General features: G+C 34.2%; 1 protein-coding gene across 1 annotated transcript in view; it reads left to right on the top strand.

The window, feature by feature from the left end:
* The window catches only part of STT3B (STT3 oligosaccharyltransferase complex catalytic subunit B), a 99,416-nt gene that overhangs the window by 52,961 nt on the left and 29,151 nt on the right, over positions 1-17,304 (top strand). The window contains exons 3-5 of the mRNA XM_022553947.3: positions 1,494-1,781; positions 15,472-15,537; positions 17,163-17,262. Of these exons, the coding sequence (XP_022409655.1) occupies positions 1,494-1,781; positions 15,472-15,537; positions 17,163-17,262 (454 nt within the window). The remainder of the gene's footprint in view (positions 1-1,493; positions 1,782-15,471; positions 15,538-17,162; positions 17,263-17,304) is intronic.

Below are 17,304 nucleotides of genomic sequence, written 5' to 3' on the forward strand. Positions count from 1 at the left end.
TGGTGAGTAGTAACTACCCCCCAACCTCGAGTATCTATATATCAAGCCTGCTTTGTTTTTGTTTTTTCTCTTTTTAGATTCCAACGACATCAGTACCTAGTTTGAATTTCTTCTTTATGTTTGGAACCTGGCGGGTTCCCTTCCTTTTGAGCTTAAATATGCCTTTTTTGTTGTTGGGTGGTTTTATTTGTTTAGAGTTTTTTGGTCCTTTCGTCTAGTACTTATACATATTTTGGCTGTATTTCATATGTCAGTTCAGTCTGCCATATTTAGAGTATTTTCAAATTCATTTCCATTTTCTTTGAATATTGCTAACAAAATCATACACTGAGGCCTGGTATCGTATATGAAATGGAACAAAATTTTGATTTCTAAGAATGGTGATGATTGCCATACTTTTTGAAAACCCCTTCCATTATCCCATTCGCCTTCTGTACCTTCTGTCAAGCATTCATTTTGTGTCAATCATTGTTCTCTGGATGCTGGGGAAATTTTTCTTGCTATTCTGGAGCTTATATTCTTGTGAGGGTGTTTAGTTAATAGACAATAAATAAGTAAAATAAATAGTATGTGAAATGGTGATAAGTGCTATGGAGAAAAAGCAAGGGAGTTGGGTTAAAGACCATGGGGAGTTCGCAAGTTTAAATAGGATAGCTAGGAAAGGAAATTTATAACATTCTTTGTAGTTTCAGTGATGGAAAAAGAAAAAGAATCTTTTAGGATTTAGATAAGGATGGAAATATAAATACACATTTTAATCACTGAAGAAGAGCCCAGAATTAATGTCCTATTTCTTGTTCTTTGAATCCTCTTAATGTTTTATGTTCTCTTTTAGAGGGAGGGTGAAGAATATAACTGTTAACTGGCCTATTCTAGTTTATTATTTCCTTTCTATCCTTAAATATTTAAAGAAGTGTGAAAAGGTCTAACCTTCCAGGAGTCTGAAAATATTATATCTGAATTCACCAACTAACTAGTCCTTCTTTTCCTAGCTAGAATTGTTTACTTTCCAAATCTTGACTTTGAAAGAAGGGAAAAATCATTTATAAATACCACTTAAATAATATTGCACATAACTTTCTTTCATCTTCCGTCCTTTTCTCAGTCCCTTGAACACAAGTATAGGCAATGTTGGAGCACATTAAAACTCCAAACTTAAGGATATGTTAGATTAGGACCCTTGTTTTATAGTGAAAAGATAAGTGGGATCAATAAGAAAGTTACCAAGTTTTTCATTGTTAAACCTCTTCACTTTTAATCATTCATTCAATATGATCTTTCTTTTGCTTAAATATGTATCTCTGAATATCAGATTTTTATTTGTATCTAATCCAAAAGAACATTTAATTTTGTAATGTGTGAAGGCAAACTATTGTAAGAGCTTATTCTCAAACTTACTATAAACAATATGTAATAATAAAGAAAGCTTATGTTAGTGTTTTCAGCTACCTCATTTTATATGTAATTAAATTGTCCTCTTCTTTTCTTCCTAGGTTTACCCAGGGTTGATGATAACAGCTGGCCTTATCCATTGGATTTTAAATACACTGAACATAACAGTTCACATAAGAGATGTATGTGTGTTCCTTGCACCAACTTTTAGCGGCCTTACATCTATATCTACTTTCCTGCTTACCAGAGAACTTTGGAACCAAGGAGCAGGACTTTTAGCTGCTTGTTTTATTGCTATTGTACCAGGTTACATTTCTCGGTCAGTAGCTGGATCCTTTGATAATGAAGGCATTGCTATTTTTGCACTTCAGTTTACATATTACTTGTGGGTAAGTAAAACTTAATGTTTTGTTATCGTTAATACCCATGAACTTCCTGCTGAAATGTTGTTGTGCAGCATTTGTCTTTTATCAATTATAGTTGTATACAGAGAACTCTGTTACCGTTTGTAACAAGTAAGTCATAGCTCCAATAAAGAGGCTATCAGAAAATAAGCTCTTGATTTTTGTTTCTTTTGTAAGGGAGAGAGGAGTCAAATACTTAAGAAAATGAAATGTGGTTCAGTGGCTTAGGATATTGAATTATGTTTGCAAAACTTGTATTATTTTACTGTTGCCAAGTTATTTCTTCCTTCCCAATCTGTATACCTTCTGTTTCCTTTTCTTGTGTTACTGTATTAGCTACTAATTCCAGTATGATGTTGAAAAGGAGTAGTGAGAGGAAACATCCTTGCCTTGTAGGTAATATTTATCAAGTTGAAGAAGTTCCACTCTATTTCTGTCAATAGTTTGCTGAGAGATTTTATCATGAATGGATGTTGGATTTTGTCGAATGCTTTTTCTCTATCTATTGATACACAGTTAACCCTTGAACAACACGGGTTTGAACTCTGCAGGTCCACTTATACACAGGTTTGTTTTTCAGTAAATACATACTACAGTACTACATGATCCAAGGTTGGTTGAATCCATAGATGTGGAACCACAGATTATGTAGGGCCTACTGTCAAGTTATATGTGGATTTTTGATACCAAGTGGGGGTGAGGGGGTCACTGCCCCAACCCCTGCCTTGTTCAAGGGTCAACTGTAGTTACATGATATATTTCCTTTGACTTTTTGATGTCATGAATTACATTAATTGATTTTCAGATGTTGAGCCACTATGTCATACCTGGAATAAATCTCACTTGGTCATGATATTGATATATAATTCTTATAATACGTTGTTAGACTTGATTTCTTAATGTCTTGTTGAGGATTTTTGCATCCATGTTAATGAGAGAGATCTTGGTCTATAGTTTTCTTTTCTTGTAATGTCTTTGATTTTGGCGTTAGGACAATGCTGGCCTTGTAGAATGAGTTAAGAAGTATTCCCTCTACTTCTGTTTGCTGAAAGAGGTTGTAGAGTATTGCTTTTTTTTTTTTTTTTTTAATGTTTGGTAGAATTCACGAGTGAACCCACCTTGGCCTGGTGCTTTCTGTTTTGGAAGGTTATTAATTATTGATTGATTCCATTTCTTTAATAGAGCGCTATTCAGATTGTCTATTTCTTCTTGTTTGAGTTTTGGGAGATTTCTTTCACAGAATTGGTCCATTTCATTTAGGTTATCAAGTTTGTGCACATAGAGTTGTTTATTGTATTCCTTTATTATCCTTTTAATACATGTCCGTGGGATCTGTAGTGATGGTCCTTCTTTTATTTCCAATATTAGTATTTGTGTCTTTCTTTTTTCTTAGCCTGGCTTAGAGGCGTATTGATTTTTGTTCATCTTCCAAAGAACCAGTTTGTGGTTTCATTGATTTTTCTCTATAAATTTCCTGTTTTCAACTTCATTGATTTCTGCCCTGATTCTTATTTCTTTTCTTCTGCTTCCTTTGGATTTAAATTGCCCTTCTTTTTCTAGTTTCCTAAGGTGAAAACTTAGATAATTGTCTTAGATCTATCTTTTCTGTATATGCATTCAGTGCTGTAAATTTCCCTATGAGCACTGCTTTCTCTACATCCCACAAATTTTGGTAAGTTGTATTTTCATTTTAATTTAGTTAACAATATTTTAAAATTTTTCTCGAGTTTTTTTATTTGACCCATATATTTGTTTAAAGGTATGTTGTTTAATCCCCATTTATTTTGAGATTTTCCAGTTAATTTTCTGTTACTGATTTTTAGTTTAATTCCATTGTGGGCTGAGAGCAACACCTTACATGATTTTTATTCTTTCACATTTGTTAAGATGTGTTTCATGGCCCAGATGTGGTTTACCTTGGTGAATGTTCCATGTAGGCTTGAGAAGAATATGTATTCTGCTGTCCTTGGATGAAATCGAGTTTAGATGTCCGTTATATCCAATATCCAGTTGATTGGTGGTGGTGTTGAGTTTCATGATTTTCTTAAATCATGAAAATCTTACTGATTTTCTGCCTGCTGGATTCATCCATCTCGGGGGGCGGTTTAAGTCTCCATTTATGGTAGTGGATTCATCCATTTACCCTCATGGCTCTGTCAGTATTTCCTCATGTAGTTTGACACTTTGTTGTTAGGCACATGCACTTTAAGGATTATGTCGTCTTTGAGAATTAATCCTTTTCTCATTGTGTAATGCCCTTGTTTATCTCTGATCACTTCTTTGCTTTGAGGTCGGCTCTGTCTGAGATAATATTGCTACTCTTGCATTCTTTTGATTAGTGTTAGCATGGTATATTTTTTGCCATCTATTTATTTTAAAACTGTATGAATCTTTATATTTAAAGTGGGTTTCTTGTAGACAACATATAGTTGGGTCTTGGATTTTGATCCACCCTGACAATTTGTTTTTTTAAGTTGTGCATTTAGACCATTGACGTTCAAATGGCTGTTATTAGTTGGATTAATATTTACCATATATGTTACTGTCTTCTAGTTGGAACTCTTTAGTTCTTTGTTTTATTTTTGTTCTATACTCTTTTTTTTTCTACCTTTTGTCGTTTTGTTTTTGTTTTTGTTTTTGCAGTACGCGGGCCTCTCCCTGCTGTGGCCTCTCCCACTGCGGAGCACAGGCTCCGGACGTGCAGGCCCAGCGACCATGGCTCACAGGCCCAGCCACTCCACGGCACGTGGGATCCCCCCAGACTGGGGCACGAACCTGCGTCCCCTGCCCCGGCAGGCAGACTCTCAACCACCGCGCCACCAGGGAAGCCCCCCTTTTGTTGTTTTAACTGAGCATTTTATATGTTCAATTTTCTCTCTTTTTCTGGCATATTAGTTATACTTTGTTTTATAACTTTTTAGTGGTTGCCATAGAGTTTGCAACATACATTTAGAGCTAATCCAAGTTCACTTTCAAAGAATACTATACAGGCATATCTCATTTTATTGTACTTCACAGATACTGCTTTTTTAGAAATTGAAGGTTTGTGGCAACCCTGCATCAAACAAGTCTGTCAGTGCCATTTATCCAACAGTATTTTCTCACTCTGTGTCTCTGTCACATTTTGGTATTTCTCACAATGTTTCAAACTTTTTCATTATTATATTTGTTATGGTGATCTGTGATCAGAGATCTTTGATGTTACTATTGCAAAAAGATTACAGCTCACTAAAGGCCCAGATGATGGTTAGCATTTTTTAGCAATGAAGTACTCTTTAATTAAAGTATATGTGTTGGTTTTTTAAAGCATGATGTACTCTTTTTGTTTAATTTATTAATTTATTTATTTTTGGCTGCGTTGGGTCTTTGTTGCTACGCGCGGGCTTCCTCTAGTTGCAGCGTGTGGGGGCTACTCTTCGTTGTGGTGCGCGGGCTTCTCATTGCGGTGGCTTCTCTTGTTGTGGAGCATGGGCTCTAGGTGTGTGGGCTCCAGTAGTTGTGGCTCATGGGCCCAGCCGCTTCACGGCATGTGGGATCTTCCCGGACCGGGGCACGAACCCGCGTCCCCTGCATTGGCAGGCGGACTCTCAACCACTGTGCCACCAGGGAAGCCCCATAATGTACTCTTAATAGACTACAATTTAGTGTAAACATAGCTTTTATATGCCCTGGGAAACAAATTCGTGTGACTTGCTTTACTGCAATATTCACTTTATTGTGGTGGTCTGAAACCAAACCCACAATATCTCTGAGGTCTGTCTGTATGACTTTATAGGCAGTGAGTACCTTATAATAACAAAATAATCCTAATTCCTCCCTCTTGTCCCTTGTATCATAACTTGTCACTCATTTCACTTTTATATGAGCATACATAATAGAATACATTGTTGGTATTATTATTTTCAACAGACTTATCTGTTTGATATATTAAGAATAAGAAAAGTAAAAGTTTTTAATTTACCTTTACTTCATCTTTGATGCCTTCCTTTCTTCATGTAGATCTAAGATCCTGACCTATGTTATTTTCCTTCTTGTTAAAGAACTTTTAGCATTTATTGTAAGGCAAATCTGTCAACAAATTCCCTCAATTTTTGTTTGTCTGAGAAAGTCTTTATTTCTCCTTTAACTTGGAAGGATAATTTCACAGGGCACAAAATTCTAGATTGGTGGTTTTTTTCTCTCAATACTTTAAATATTTCACTCTTTTTGTCTTGCTTGTATGATTTCTGAGTAGAAGTCATTTAATCCTTATCCTTATTCTTCTATAGGCAAGGTGTCTTTTGCTCTGGCTTCTTTCAGGATTTTTTTCTTTATCTTTGATTTTCTGTAGTTTGAAAAAGGTATGCCTAGTTGTGGTTGGTTATTTTGGCATTTGTTGCTTAGTGTTTGAGCTTTCTGGATCTGTAGTTTGATGGCTGACTTTATTGGGAGAAATTATCAGTCATTATCATTTCAAATATTCTGTTCCTTTTTCTCCTCTCCTTCTGGTATTTCTATTACATGTATATTACACCTTTGTTGTTGTTCCACAGACCTTGGATATTCTGTTTTATTTTTTTTCTAGTCTTCATTCTTTTCAGTTTTGGAGGTTTCTATTGATAGAGCCTCTAATTCAGAGATGCTTTCCTCAGCCATGGCCAGTCTATTCATAAACTCAATATAGGCATCCTTCATTTCACCTGTAGCCTCTTTTTTTGGTTTTGTTTTTTGTTTTGTTTTGTTTTTGGTTCTTAGGATTTCCAGCTCTCTGCTTACATTGCCCATTTATTCTTGCATGCTATCTCCTTTATCCATTGGAACTCCTAGCATATTAATCATAGTTTTAAATTCCTGGTCTGATACTTTCAGAATCCTTGCCATATCTGGTTCTGATGCTTCCTCTGTTTCTTTAAATTGTGGTTTTTTGCCTTTTGGTATGCCCTGCAATATTGTCTTCATAGCCAGACATGATACACTTGGTAAAAGGAATTGCTGTGAATAAGCATTTAGTAATCAGGAGGTAAGGTATAGTCCTATGATTAGGTCTAAGTCTTTTAGTAAGTTGGACTGTGAACTTTACAAATGTTTCTTTTTTCTCTCTCCCCGCTTAGGTGGGAAAGGATGGCTAGAGCTGACTGGAGTTACGTATTTCCCTTCCCCAGGTCAGTCAGGCTCTGATAACACCCCAGCAGGTCAGGCTCTGGTTAATAGTTTCTTCTGAGGACAGTCCTTGTTAAGAACAGAATGCCTTTGCATTTTTCAAAATGGTTTCTGTTCCCCTCCCTGTGCCAGAAGCAACAAAGGGATTTTGTTTTTCCATATATTTATTGTGAGAACCCGGTTAAGATCCTCAAGGCATGTCCAGCATAATTGTGGGGACCACCATATGACTTAGTCCACCCTGGAGTTTTTAAGTCTCCACACTGAGACTTAGGTTTTTCTACCCACCTCTCTGCCCCAGTTATTTGCAGTATTGATTCCTGCATGTGTGTCTCTCCGTTGTTGCGAGCAGCAGTTTGTCCTGTGTCTTTCCCTCACTCACAGGTCCAGGAAGAGTTGTTGATTTTTCAGTCTGTTCAGCTTTTTACTTGTTAGGACTGAGTGGTGACGTCCAAGCTCCTTACATGTAGAACCAGAAACCAGAAGTCTATTTATTGCTAAGGTATCTAAACTTAATGTTTTTCCTGCAAGGAAAAGGATGCTCCTTAGTACTAGCTTCAATTTAAACCTTGCATATATTTAATTGTTTTCTTCTTTATTATTTTAGCCTATGTTCATACTTTTTCAGTGTTGGAAATTGCTCCAAATTTTTATTGCTCCAAAATATATGAATACTCATATATTTTTAGGTAGCTAGGTGAATGGTAGCAAAATGGTAGCGTTTTTCTCTTTTGTATTTTACATCTTTTAAAGCTCTTTAGCTTGTGGATATTTTTGCTTTGGCAAGGAATTTCAGAGGAGAATTGTTGCAGTCAATCAACATAGACAGTTGCTTGATCTTGAGTTTAGGAGAGAAGAAAGAAAAGCACCCATGCTGATGAAGATGATGACAAGCAGCAGGATGCTGCTGATGCTGTTGTATTCACCAAAAAACAACTGAGAAAAACCCTTAAAATTTGGAATATCCTTTTGAGGTCTTTTAACTAATACTTAGTATTTAAATTACATATTAAGTATATATCTTGACAGTACATATGAATGGATGGAGCTTGACAGTATAATGCCAAATGGAAAAATAAGATAGAATACATACAGTAATTTTAAATAGTACAGACCATATTGTGTACTGTTTGTTTATACCTATTTGTAATGAAAGTATAAAAATATGGCATTTATCCATATATATACCAGCTTTGATAGTGGTTACTCCTGAGTATGGGTGGGTGATATTGAGGAAGAAAGTATGAAGGGAGATTCAACTATGTCGGTAAAAAAAAAATTTTTTTTTAAATAAAATCATCCAAAGCAAATATATGATGTATTTGCATTTGGAAGTCTAGATGGCTATTATTCTCTACTCTTCTATATGTTTGAAACATTTTGTAATAAATTTTTTAAATAATATATTCTGTATGTTGGAAATTTAGAAACATAAACTAATGTAAAGAAGCCATCACCCAGGTGTTACTACATTTGCATTTTGTCATATTTTTAAAATTTTGTATGCTTTTATGAAATGCAAAACTGGTATTGTTTATATAGTTTTTTTATTCTTTATATTCTTTTAACATAGCATGAGTCTGAATCATTGCAGGAGTGCCTTAACTGGCATGTTAATTACCTTTCAACATTTTTAAAAATTTCACTGTAAGAAATTGAGACAAAATTCATGTAACATAAATTCACTATTTCAACCATTTTAAAGCATACGGTTCAGTGGTTTTTAGTATCCACTGTGTACCTACAGAACATTTTATCACCCCCTAAAGAAACCTTGTACCTCCCAATTATGCCTTTCCTCCATTAGTTTAATTTCTGTTTGAAGACTTACCTATTCTGGACATTTCATGTAAATAAAACCCGCATTAAAAAAATGTGACCTTTTATGTATGGCTTCATTCCCTTAGCATAATCATTCATATTTTTGACATGTATCAGTACTTACTTTTTGTGGCTGAATAATCCATTGTATGGATAATACCACATTTAAAATTTTTTATTTTATTTTTTTGCGGTATGCGGGCCTCTCACTGTTGTGGCCTCTCCCGTTGGCGGAGCACAGGCTCCAGACGCGCAGGCTCAGCGGCCATGGTGCACAAGCCCAGCCGCTCCGCGGCATGTGGGACCTTCCCAGACCGGGGCACGAACCCGTGTCCCCTGCATCGGCAGGCGGACTCCCAACCACTGCGCCACCAGGGAAACCCAAAACCACATTTTTTTAATTCACCATTAGTTGATGACATTGACTATTATGAATAGTGCTGCTAATGACATTTGTGTACAAGTTTTTATGTGGACATATATTTTCATTTCTCTTCCATATATACCTAAGAGTGGAATTATTGGTTGACATGATAACTTTGTGATTAACTTTCTGGGGAGCTGCCAGACTGTTTCCCACAGTGGTTTCCCCATTTTACATTTCCACTGGCAATGTACGAGGGTTTTAATTTCTCCTAATCCTCGCCAATACTTGTTTTTTTTCCTAGTTTTTTTGTTTTACTTGCCTGTTGGTATGAAGTGGTATCTCATGGTTGTTGCTTTTGTTTTTTTGTGTGTTTTTTTAATTGTGATAAAATACATGTAACATAAAATTTACCATCTTAACTATTTGTAAGTGTAGAGTCCAGTGGTGTTAAATAGATCATAATGTTGTGCAATCACCACCACCATCCATCGCCATAGTTTTTCATCTTGTAAAACTTGAAACTATATCTATTAAACAATAATCCCCCATTTTAACTTTCCCCAGCCCCTGACAACCACCATTCTACTTTCTGTCTCTGTGATTTTGACAGCTCTAAGTATTTCATGTAAGTGGAGTCATACAGTTTTTGTCTTTTTGTGACTGGCTGATTTCACTTAATGTCCTCAAGGTTCATCCATGCTGTGGCATATGTCAGAATTTCCTTCCTTTATTAAGGCTGAAATAATGTTCCATTGTATTTATATACCACCTTTTGTTTACCCATTCATTTGTTGATGGACACTTTGGTTGCTTCCATGCTTTAGCTATTATGAGTATGTTGCTATGAACATAGGTATACAGATATCTCTTAAAGACCTTGCTTTTAATTCTTTGGGGTATATACCCAGAAGTGAAATTGCCAGATCATGTGGTAATTCTATTTTCAATTTTTTGAGGAACCACCATATTGTTTTCTGTAGCAGCTGTACTATTTTACATTCTTATTAGCAGTACACAAGGGTTCTAATTTCTTCACATCCACATCAACACTTGTTTGTTTGTTTGTTTTGGATAGTAAGCCGTCTTAACAGGTTTGAGGTGATAGCTCATTGTAGTTTTGATTTGCATTTCTCTAGTGATCAGTGAGGTTGAGCATCTTTTCATGTGGTTAATGGCCATTTGTGTATCTTTGGAGAAATGTTTAGTCAAATCCCTTGCCCAGTTTTGAATTGGATTTTTTGGTTTTTGGTTGATGAGTTTTAGGAGTTCTCAATATACTCTCAATAGTAATCCTTTATAAGTTACATGATTTTCAAATGTTTTCTCCCATTCTATGGATTGCCTTTTTCACTCTGTTAATATTGTCTTTGAGTCACAAAATTTTTAATTTTTCATGAAGTCCAGTTTGTCTATTTTTTCTTTTATTGCTGTGCCTTTGGTGTCATATCCAAGAGATCATTGCCAAATCTAATGGCATGAAGCTTTTGCCCTGTGTTTTCTTCTAAGAGTTTTATAGTTTTAGGTCTAACATTTAGGTGTATTTGAGTTAGTTTTTGTATATGCTGTTAGGTAAGGGTCCAACTTCATTATTTTGCACATTGATATCTAGTTTCCCCAGCACTGTTTGCTGAAGGGACTGTCCTTTCCCCATTGAGAGGACTTGGCACCCTTATTGAAAATCATTTGACCATATATGCAAAGGTTTATTTCTGGGTTCTTTATTTTGTTCCATTGGTCTGTGTGTATTATATGTATGTCTTTATGCCAGCACCACACTGTTTGATTACTTTAGCTTTGTAGTAAGTTTTAAAATCAAGAAGTGTTTGTCCTCTGTCTTTGTTGTTCTTTTCGGGATTCTTTTGGCTATTAGGGGTCCCTTGAGATTCCATATGAATTTTAGGGTGGGTTTTTTACTTCTGCAAAGAAAAAAAAATCATTGGATTTTGATATGGATTGCATTGACTCTGTAGATCACTTTGGGTAGTATTGTCATCCTCCCGTCCATGAATGACCATGAGACGTTTCCATTTGTTTATGTTTTCTTTAAACAATGTTTTATAGTTTTCATCATACAAGTCTTTTACTTCATTAGTTAACTTGTATTTTATTCTTTTTGATGCTATTGGAAATTTTTTTGTAATTTCCTTTTTGCATTGTTCATTGTTAGAGTATAGAAATGCAACTGATTTTTGTGTGTTGACTTTCTATCTTGCTCTTTTGCTGAGTTCATTTATTAGCTCTAACAGTTTTTTGTGTATGTGGAATCTAGTGCTTTCTCCCTATGAGATCATATCTGCGAACAGGGGTGATGTTACGTCTTCCTTTCCAATTTGGATGCCTTATATTTGTTTTTCTTGCTTAATTGCTCTGGCTAGAACTTCAAGTACTATGTTGAATAGAGGTGGTGAAAGTAGGCATCCTTGTCTTGTTCCTGATCATAGAGGGAAAACTTCAGTCTTTCACCATTGAATATGTTTGCTATGGGTTTTTCATATATGGCTTTTGTTATATATTAACATGTAATACATGTTATTAAGTATGTAATATATTTTATACTATATACTAGTGCGTAGTATTTTGTATATTAATGTTATTTATACATTTTTTATACATGATATCTCTCAGTTGGATGAAGGTATTCCTCTAATTGGACTCCTCAGGGAAGGCCCATGAGTATCATATTCCTGAAGTCCTCGCATGTTTAAATCTGTTTTTTATAGTGTCATTTATGAGAGTTTGGCTAGATAGAAAGATCTGGGTCATTTGTTCTTTACTTGAATTTCTTGGAATTGTTGTACTGTCATCATTTTGCTTGTTATTGTCAAGAACCTAATTTTATGTGTTTCATAACAAACATGATCTTTTTATCCTGAAGTAATAATTAGTTTTTTCTCTATAGCATTGAAGTCTAATGAATTTCCTAGGATATATCCCAAAGTTGACACTTCTGGTAATGGTGACCCCTTTCAACATGTATATTGATAATTTTTATTTCTGGAAAGTTGTCTTTGATTATAGTTTCAAATATTAGTTTGTTTCACTGTTTTGTTTTTCTTGGATCTTCTTCCTGTTTGTTTGAATTCCAGTTCTATCACTCAGGGTTGTTTAAACCTCCCGAATATCTATTTCATCAACTATAAAATGGAAGTAATAATAGTACCTACCTCATATGGTTTAAATAAGTTAATGCATGTAAAGGTATAGAACATTGTAGGAACACAGAAAGTGATGAGTACATGTTTGTTATTACTTCTATTGTTACTGTCACCAAAAACAGAGCTAATGCAGATAGAATAGTACTTAGAACAATACTTACTACCATATTGCCTCCTATAGTTGTGGGGTTTTTTTTTTTTTTTAAGTTTCCTCCTGTGCCTTTGTAATCAATCTTCTCCTTAACCCGTATTACTTGCAACCACAGATCTGATTTCTGTCTGTATGTCTCTGGGAGTTTCTTTTCCAGAATGCCATGTTATAGAAGCAGATAGTATGAGGTAGCCCTTTGTGTCTGACTTACTTCATGTAGCATAATACTTCTGAGAGTCATCTATGTTGTTGCATGTTTTAGTAGTTTGTTACATTTTATTGCTGAGTAATATTCTGTTGTATGGATGTGCTATAATTTATTTTGTTTTCCAACTTTTGGTAATTATGAATAAAGAGGCTATAAATATTTGCATACAGTTCTTCATATGGACACAAATTAGTATTTCTCTTGAATAAATGCCTAGGTGTGGGATTGCTGGTTTGTAAAATAACTACATGTTTAATTTTATTAAAAGCTGCCAAATGGTTTTTGCAAGTGACTATCATTTTGCATTCCCTTCATCAGAGTATGAAGAGTTGCATTTATTTTGTTTGCATCACCAGCACATAGTTTGTTCAGATTTAACAGTTTTGTAGTGGTATCTCATGGTTTTAACTTACTTTTCCCCAATGACTAATATTATCTTTTCATGTACTTATTTCCCATTCCTTTTCTTCTTTGGTGAAATGTCTGTTCATATCTTTTGCCTATGTTTTGGTTGGGCTGTTCGGCTTTTTATTACTGAGTTGTAAGAGTTCTTTATATATTCTGGAAATAAGTCCTTTATCAGATAGATGTGTGTTTTGCAAACATTTTCTCCCAGTATGTGGCTTGTCTTTATTTTTTTAACATATCTTTCTAAGTAGAAATTTTTAGTTTTGATCAAGTCTACTTTACCATTTTCTCTTTTATGGATCTTGCTTTTGGTGTGTCATCTAAGAAATCTTAGCCTACCCCAAAGTTACAAACATTTTCTCATGTTTTTACTTCTAGAAACTCAATAGTTTTAGGTTTTACATTAAGATCTGTTATCTGTTTCAAGTTGATTATGGTCTGTGGTGCAGGAAAAGGGCTGAGGTTCTCTTTGGGGAGGATATTGATATCCCGTCATTCGGACATCATTGTTGAAAAGACTCTCCTTTCTCCACTGAATTACTCACCTTGATAGCCTTGTCAGAATAGGTTGACTGTATACACGTCAGTCTATTTTGGGATTCTTCTGTTTTATTGAGATCTCTATATATCTATCACCATGTTGTCTTGAAATCAGGTAGCGTGAGTGATTTAACTTTGTTCCTCTTTTTCATAATTATTTTGGCTGTTTCTAGTCCTTTGCTTCATATAAATTTTAAATTGGCTTATCAACATCTACCCCAATGAGTTGGGATTTCTACTTTTATTGGGAGTACATTAAATCTATACATAGTTTGGGGAGAATTGTTATCTTAACAATATGAAGTCTTCTGATGCATGAACATGGTTATCTCTTCATTATTTTATTTCTCAGTTTTGGCTTTAATTTTTCTAGATTATAAATTAGTCATTTGAGATCATCTCTTCTAATATAAGCACTTAAAGGTAGAAGTTTCCCTCTAAGCACTGTTTTAGCTGCACTGCACAGACTTTTTTTGAGAAATAATATTTGCATACCATAAAATTTACCCTTTTAAAGTATACAATTCAGTGGCTTTTAGTTTATGAATAAAGTTATAACACAAATTCCAGGGTTGTAATTTTCTCACTTTTAAATTTTTCAATATTTTAATATACTCCCTCCCCTATTCACATCTTAGAATAGGACCCACCTTGTTATTTGACCCTGTTCAAAGGTAAACCTTTTCAAAGTTGGCATGGTTTGGGGGAGGAGATTGGAGTGTATTTTGTCACACATATGCACTGTAACATTGAATTCAAAGCAGTGTTTCATAGTCTGTTAGAAGTCTTTTACAGCTCTAAGTGCTGTAAAACTACGAGTGTTTTCTCTTTTCTTCCTCTCTCCCTCCCTTCCTTTTTTGTTTGTTTGTTTGTTTTACAATTTCCCCAAAGATTGGACGTCACTTGTAGTTTGTTTTAATGTACTAACAGAAATAGAAGCCCATTTTGAAAGTAAAGAATTCCTTGAAATAAGCTCTATAGAAAGCATACTGTTAAATTTGAACATGGAGGTAACTCTTTTAATACAGAATTACCTATAATGTTTAGTACAGAATTACCTATAATGGGACTTACATCTATCATTTCTTACTCAGTTCATCTTAAAGATGACCCTTTGCTCTTGGCATAAGTATTTAGAGCTTGTGTTTCTAGAATTTTAAATTCTGTTTTCTGAAGGTGCTAATATATTTTGATTTTTCAAATGAGCATGTAAACTCTTTGATTAGTTTTTTTAAGACAATATAGATTTGTCAACTTTTTGAACCTTCATTTATTGCACGTTGTCTTTCCAGTTCAGAGTAATTGAGAGTTTTACTGACATATCATTAGGCCTTCTAGAAATTTTAAGAATATAAATTTATTGAAGATATGATTATGGTATCTGAAAATTTCTAGGTAATGATAAGTTTTCAAAAATGGATGCTCATAATTGATATATAGATGATCACATTCAGATGAAGAAAAACTACAGATTAAGGTGTTATGTCTAAGCAGACCTACCATATAAAAATGTAGACTTACTGAACAAATTTATTCTTTAGTTAAAAATTAGTTTAAAATCTTAATTTGTTGATATTAATCACCTTATGATAGAAACTATAACAAATGGAAAAATAGAAGTTGTTCCTTTTAAGATGATTCTTTTTACTAAAAACTATATAACTAAAAAAAAAAAAATCAAAGCTATTCCTAAAATGTCTGACTACTGTCCAGTGTTATAAATGTAATATATATTAAGTGGATCCAAGTATCTGTATAACCTCATTACTCTTTTTTAAAAATAATCTTTGCTTTTTGTAATACAAGTTTACTAAACATTTAACCTTTTTTCATTCAGCAGGAACATTTATAAACTTTATTATATCAGTTGCTTGTTTGTTTTTTAGGTAAAATCTGTAAAAACTGGGTCAGTTTTTTGGACGATGTGCTGCTGCTTGTCATATTTCTATATGGTAAGATTTCATGTTTGAAACTACATGAGGGCAAACAAGTCTTTGGCAGCTGGATCAGTGACTCTTCATCATTCCCTTCTCAGCCAGGGCTACTTCCCCACTTCGTTTCTCCTGCAGTCTTTAAGATCTTTTGTTTAATGTATTCTCTTTCCTTACTACCACTCTCTTCCCTACTCCCACCTTCAGGGCCTGGTATGGACTTTTGCTTTAGTGGGGAGGGTTAATACTCAACCCCTCAAACGTAATACTTGCAGCAAGTGAAACAAAAACTTTTCTTTCGAATGTACAACTTTTCCTAAATAATGATCACATTCTCTAGGTTAACCTGTAAACTACTTAACATAATTTTTTTCAACAGATTACTTAAAATTGGGGTTCAGTATTACCTCTTTAATCTCCTGCCTTTCTTTCCCACACCACAGCCTATATAGTAGCCTTATGCTGAAAATTAATGATAATCTTAAGTAACTTTTTTTGTTTCTTAAACAAATGTCATGGAATTTGTGCTTCCATATTATCCATGCCCCTTTTAAAGTGGTTAAAGGTTAGGGCACATTCTGTGCAGTTGTACACAATAATAGCAAACCCATTCTTTCAAGTTTAGACTGAAATTTTGGAAATAACCAGAAGTCCTTCAGTTAGAACTGGAACTCAACCAAAGTAATGTTGTCTCTGGTGAAAAATAGCATATGACTGAAGCAGTAAACTGGTGTTCTTATATGAACTGTAAACTGAAGACTGTTTCTTATAAATTGTTCTTCTACGTTTTAGACAAGGGCAGCATTGTTAGAACATGTATGTTAACATATAGTCTCCTAAGGTGACTGTTGGTACAAATGGTTCTCTTAAGCTTTTAATTATTAGAGAACATGCAAGAACTTTGATCTTGACAGACCTTATTGCCTATTACTGAATGTACTTAATAAATTCTATTGGTTTGGAATAAACATTATCTTTAGAACCTTTATTGATTTAGACCAGAACATAACATACTCAATTGTCTGGTAAATAGAATTATTCTAATTTTGTGCTACAGGCTAAACATTAAACTGGGATCTTGATTTGTATCCATTGGTAGGAAGAAATTTATACCCAAGGTAGCACCTTTTGTCTTGAGGATCACAAAGCACATCCAGATCATCTGAGTATTCCTTTTAGTTGTTGACTAATGCTAACATCCATTGTTCTTATTCTTAGTGAAGTTTCTTGCAATGTATTTATCATCAAAAATGGAGGGAGTAAAAGGGTTTTTTTCTTTAAAAAATTGATGATCTATATTCTAAAAGTCTATCTCCATGACAGTCTTTTTATTGCCAATTCACAAATTATATTGCTCTCAGTGTTCTTATAAGTTTAATTTAATTTGACCATTTCTCCAGTGAATATATAAAAGTGTATTGGATTTATGGTATTGTGTTGTTTTACTTATCAATAAAAATAAAGAAAAATATAACGGTTATTTGTAGGTTACAAATCCATTTTTAAGCATCTCAAAATTGCTAAAAATCCTAGTGTTTATATTTGCTTATTATATGTTTAGATTGTCATGACATGTCATCACAAAACTTATCTATTTTAAAAAGCAAATATATAAATTATTTAACTTAGCATTTCTTTACTCATAGGTCTCTGCTTGGGGTGGTTATGTGTTTATTATCAACCTTATTCCACTGCATGTTTTTGTGTTGTTACTAATGCAGAGATACAGCAAAAGAGTCTACATAGGTAAGTGGTTTGACTTCTGATAGCTGTCAACTTCTAAGAGGT

Source organism: Delphinapterus leucas, chromosome 10 (genome assembly GCF_059928025.1).
Source record: "Delphinapterus leucas isolate spDelLeu-1000000601 "Yukka" chromosome 10, BTC_Dleu_Yukka2, whole genome shotgun sequence".
Taxonomy (NCBI): Eukaryota; Metazoa; Chordata; class Mammalia; order Artiodactyla; family Monodontidae; genus Delphinapterus; species Delphinapterus leucas.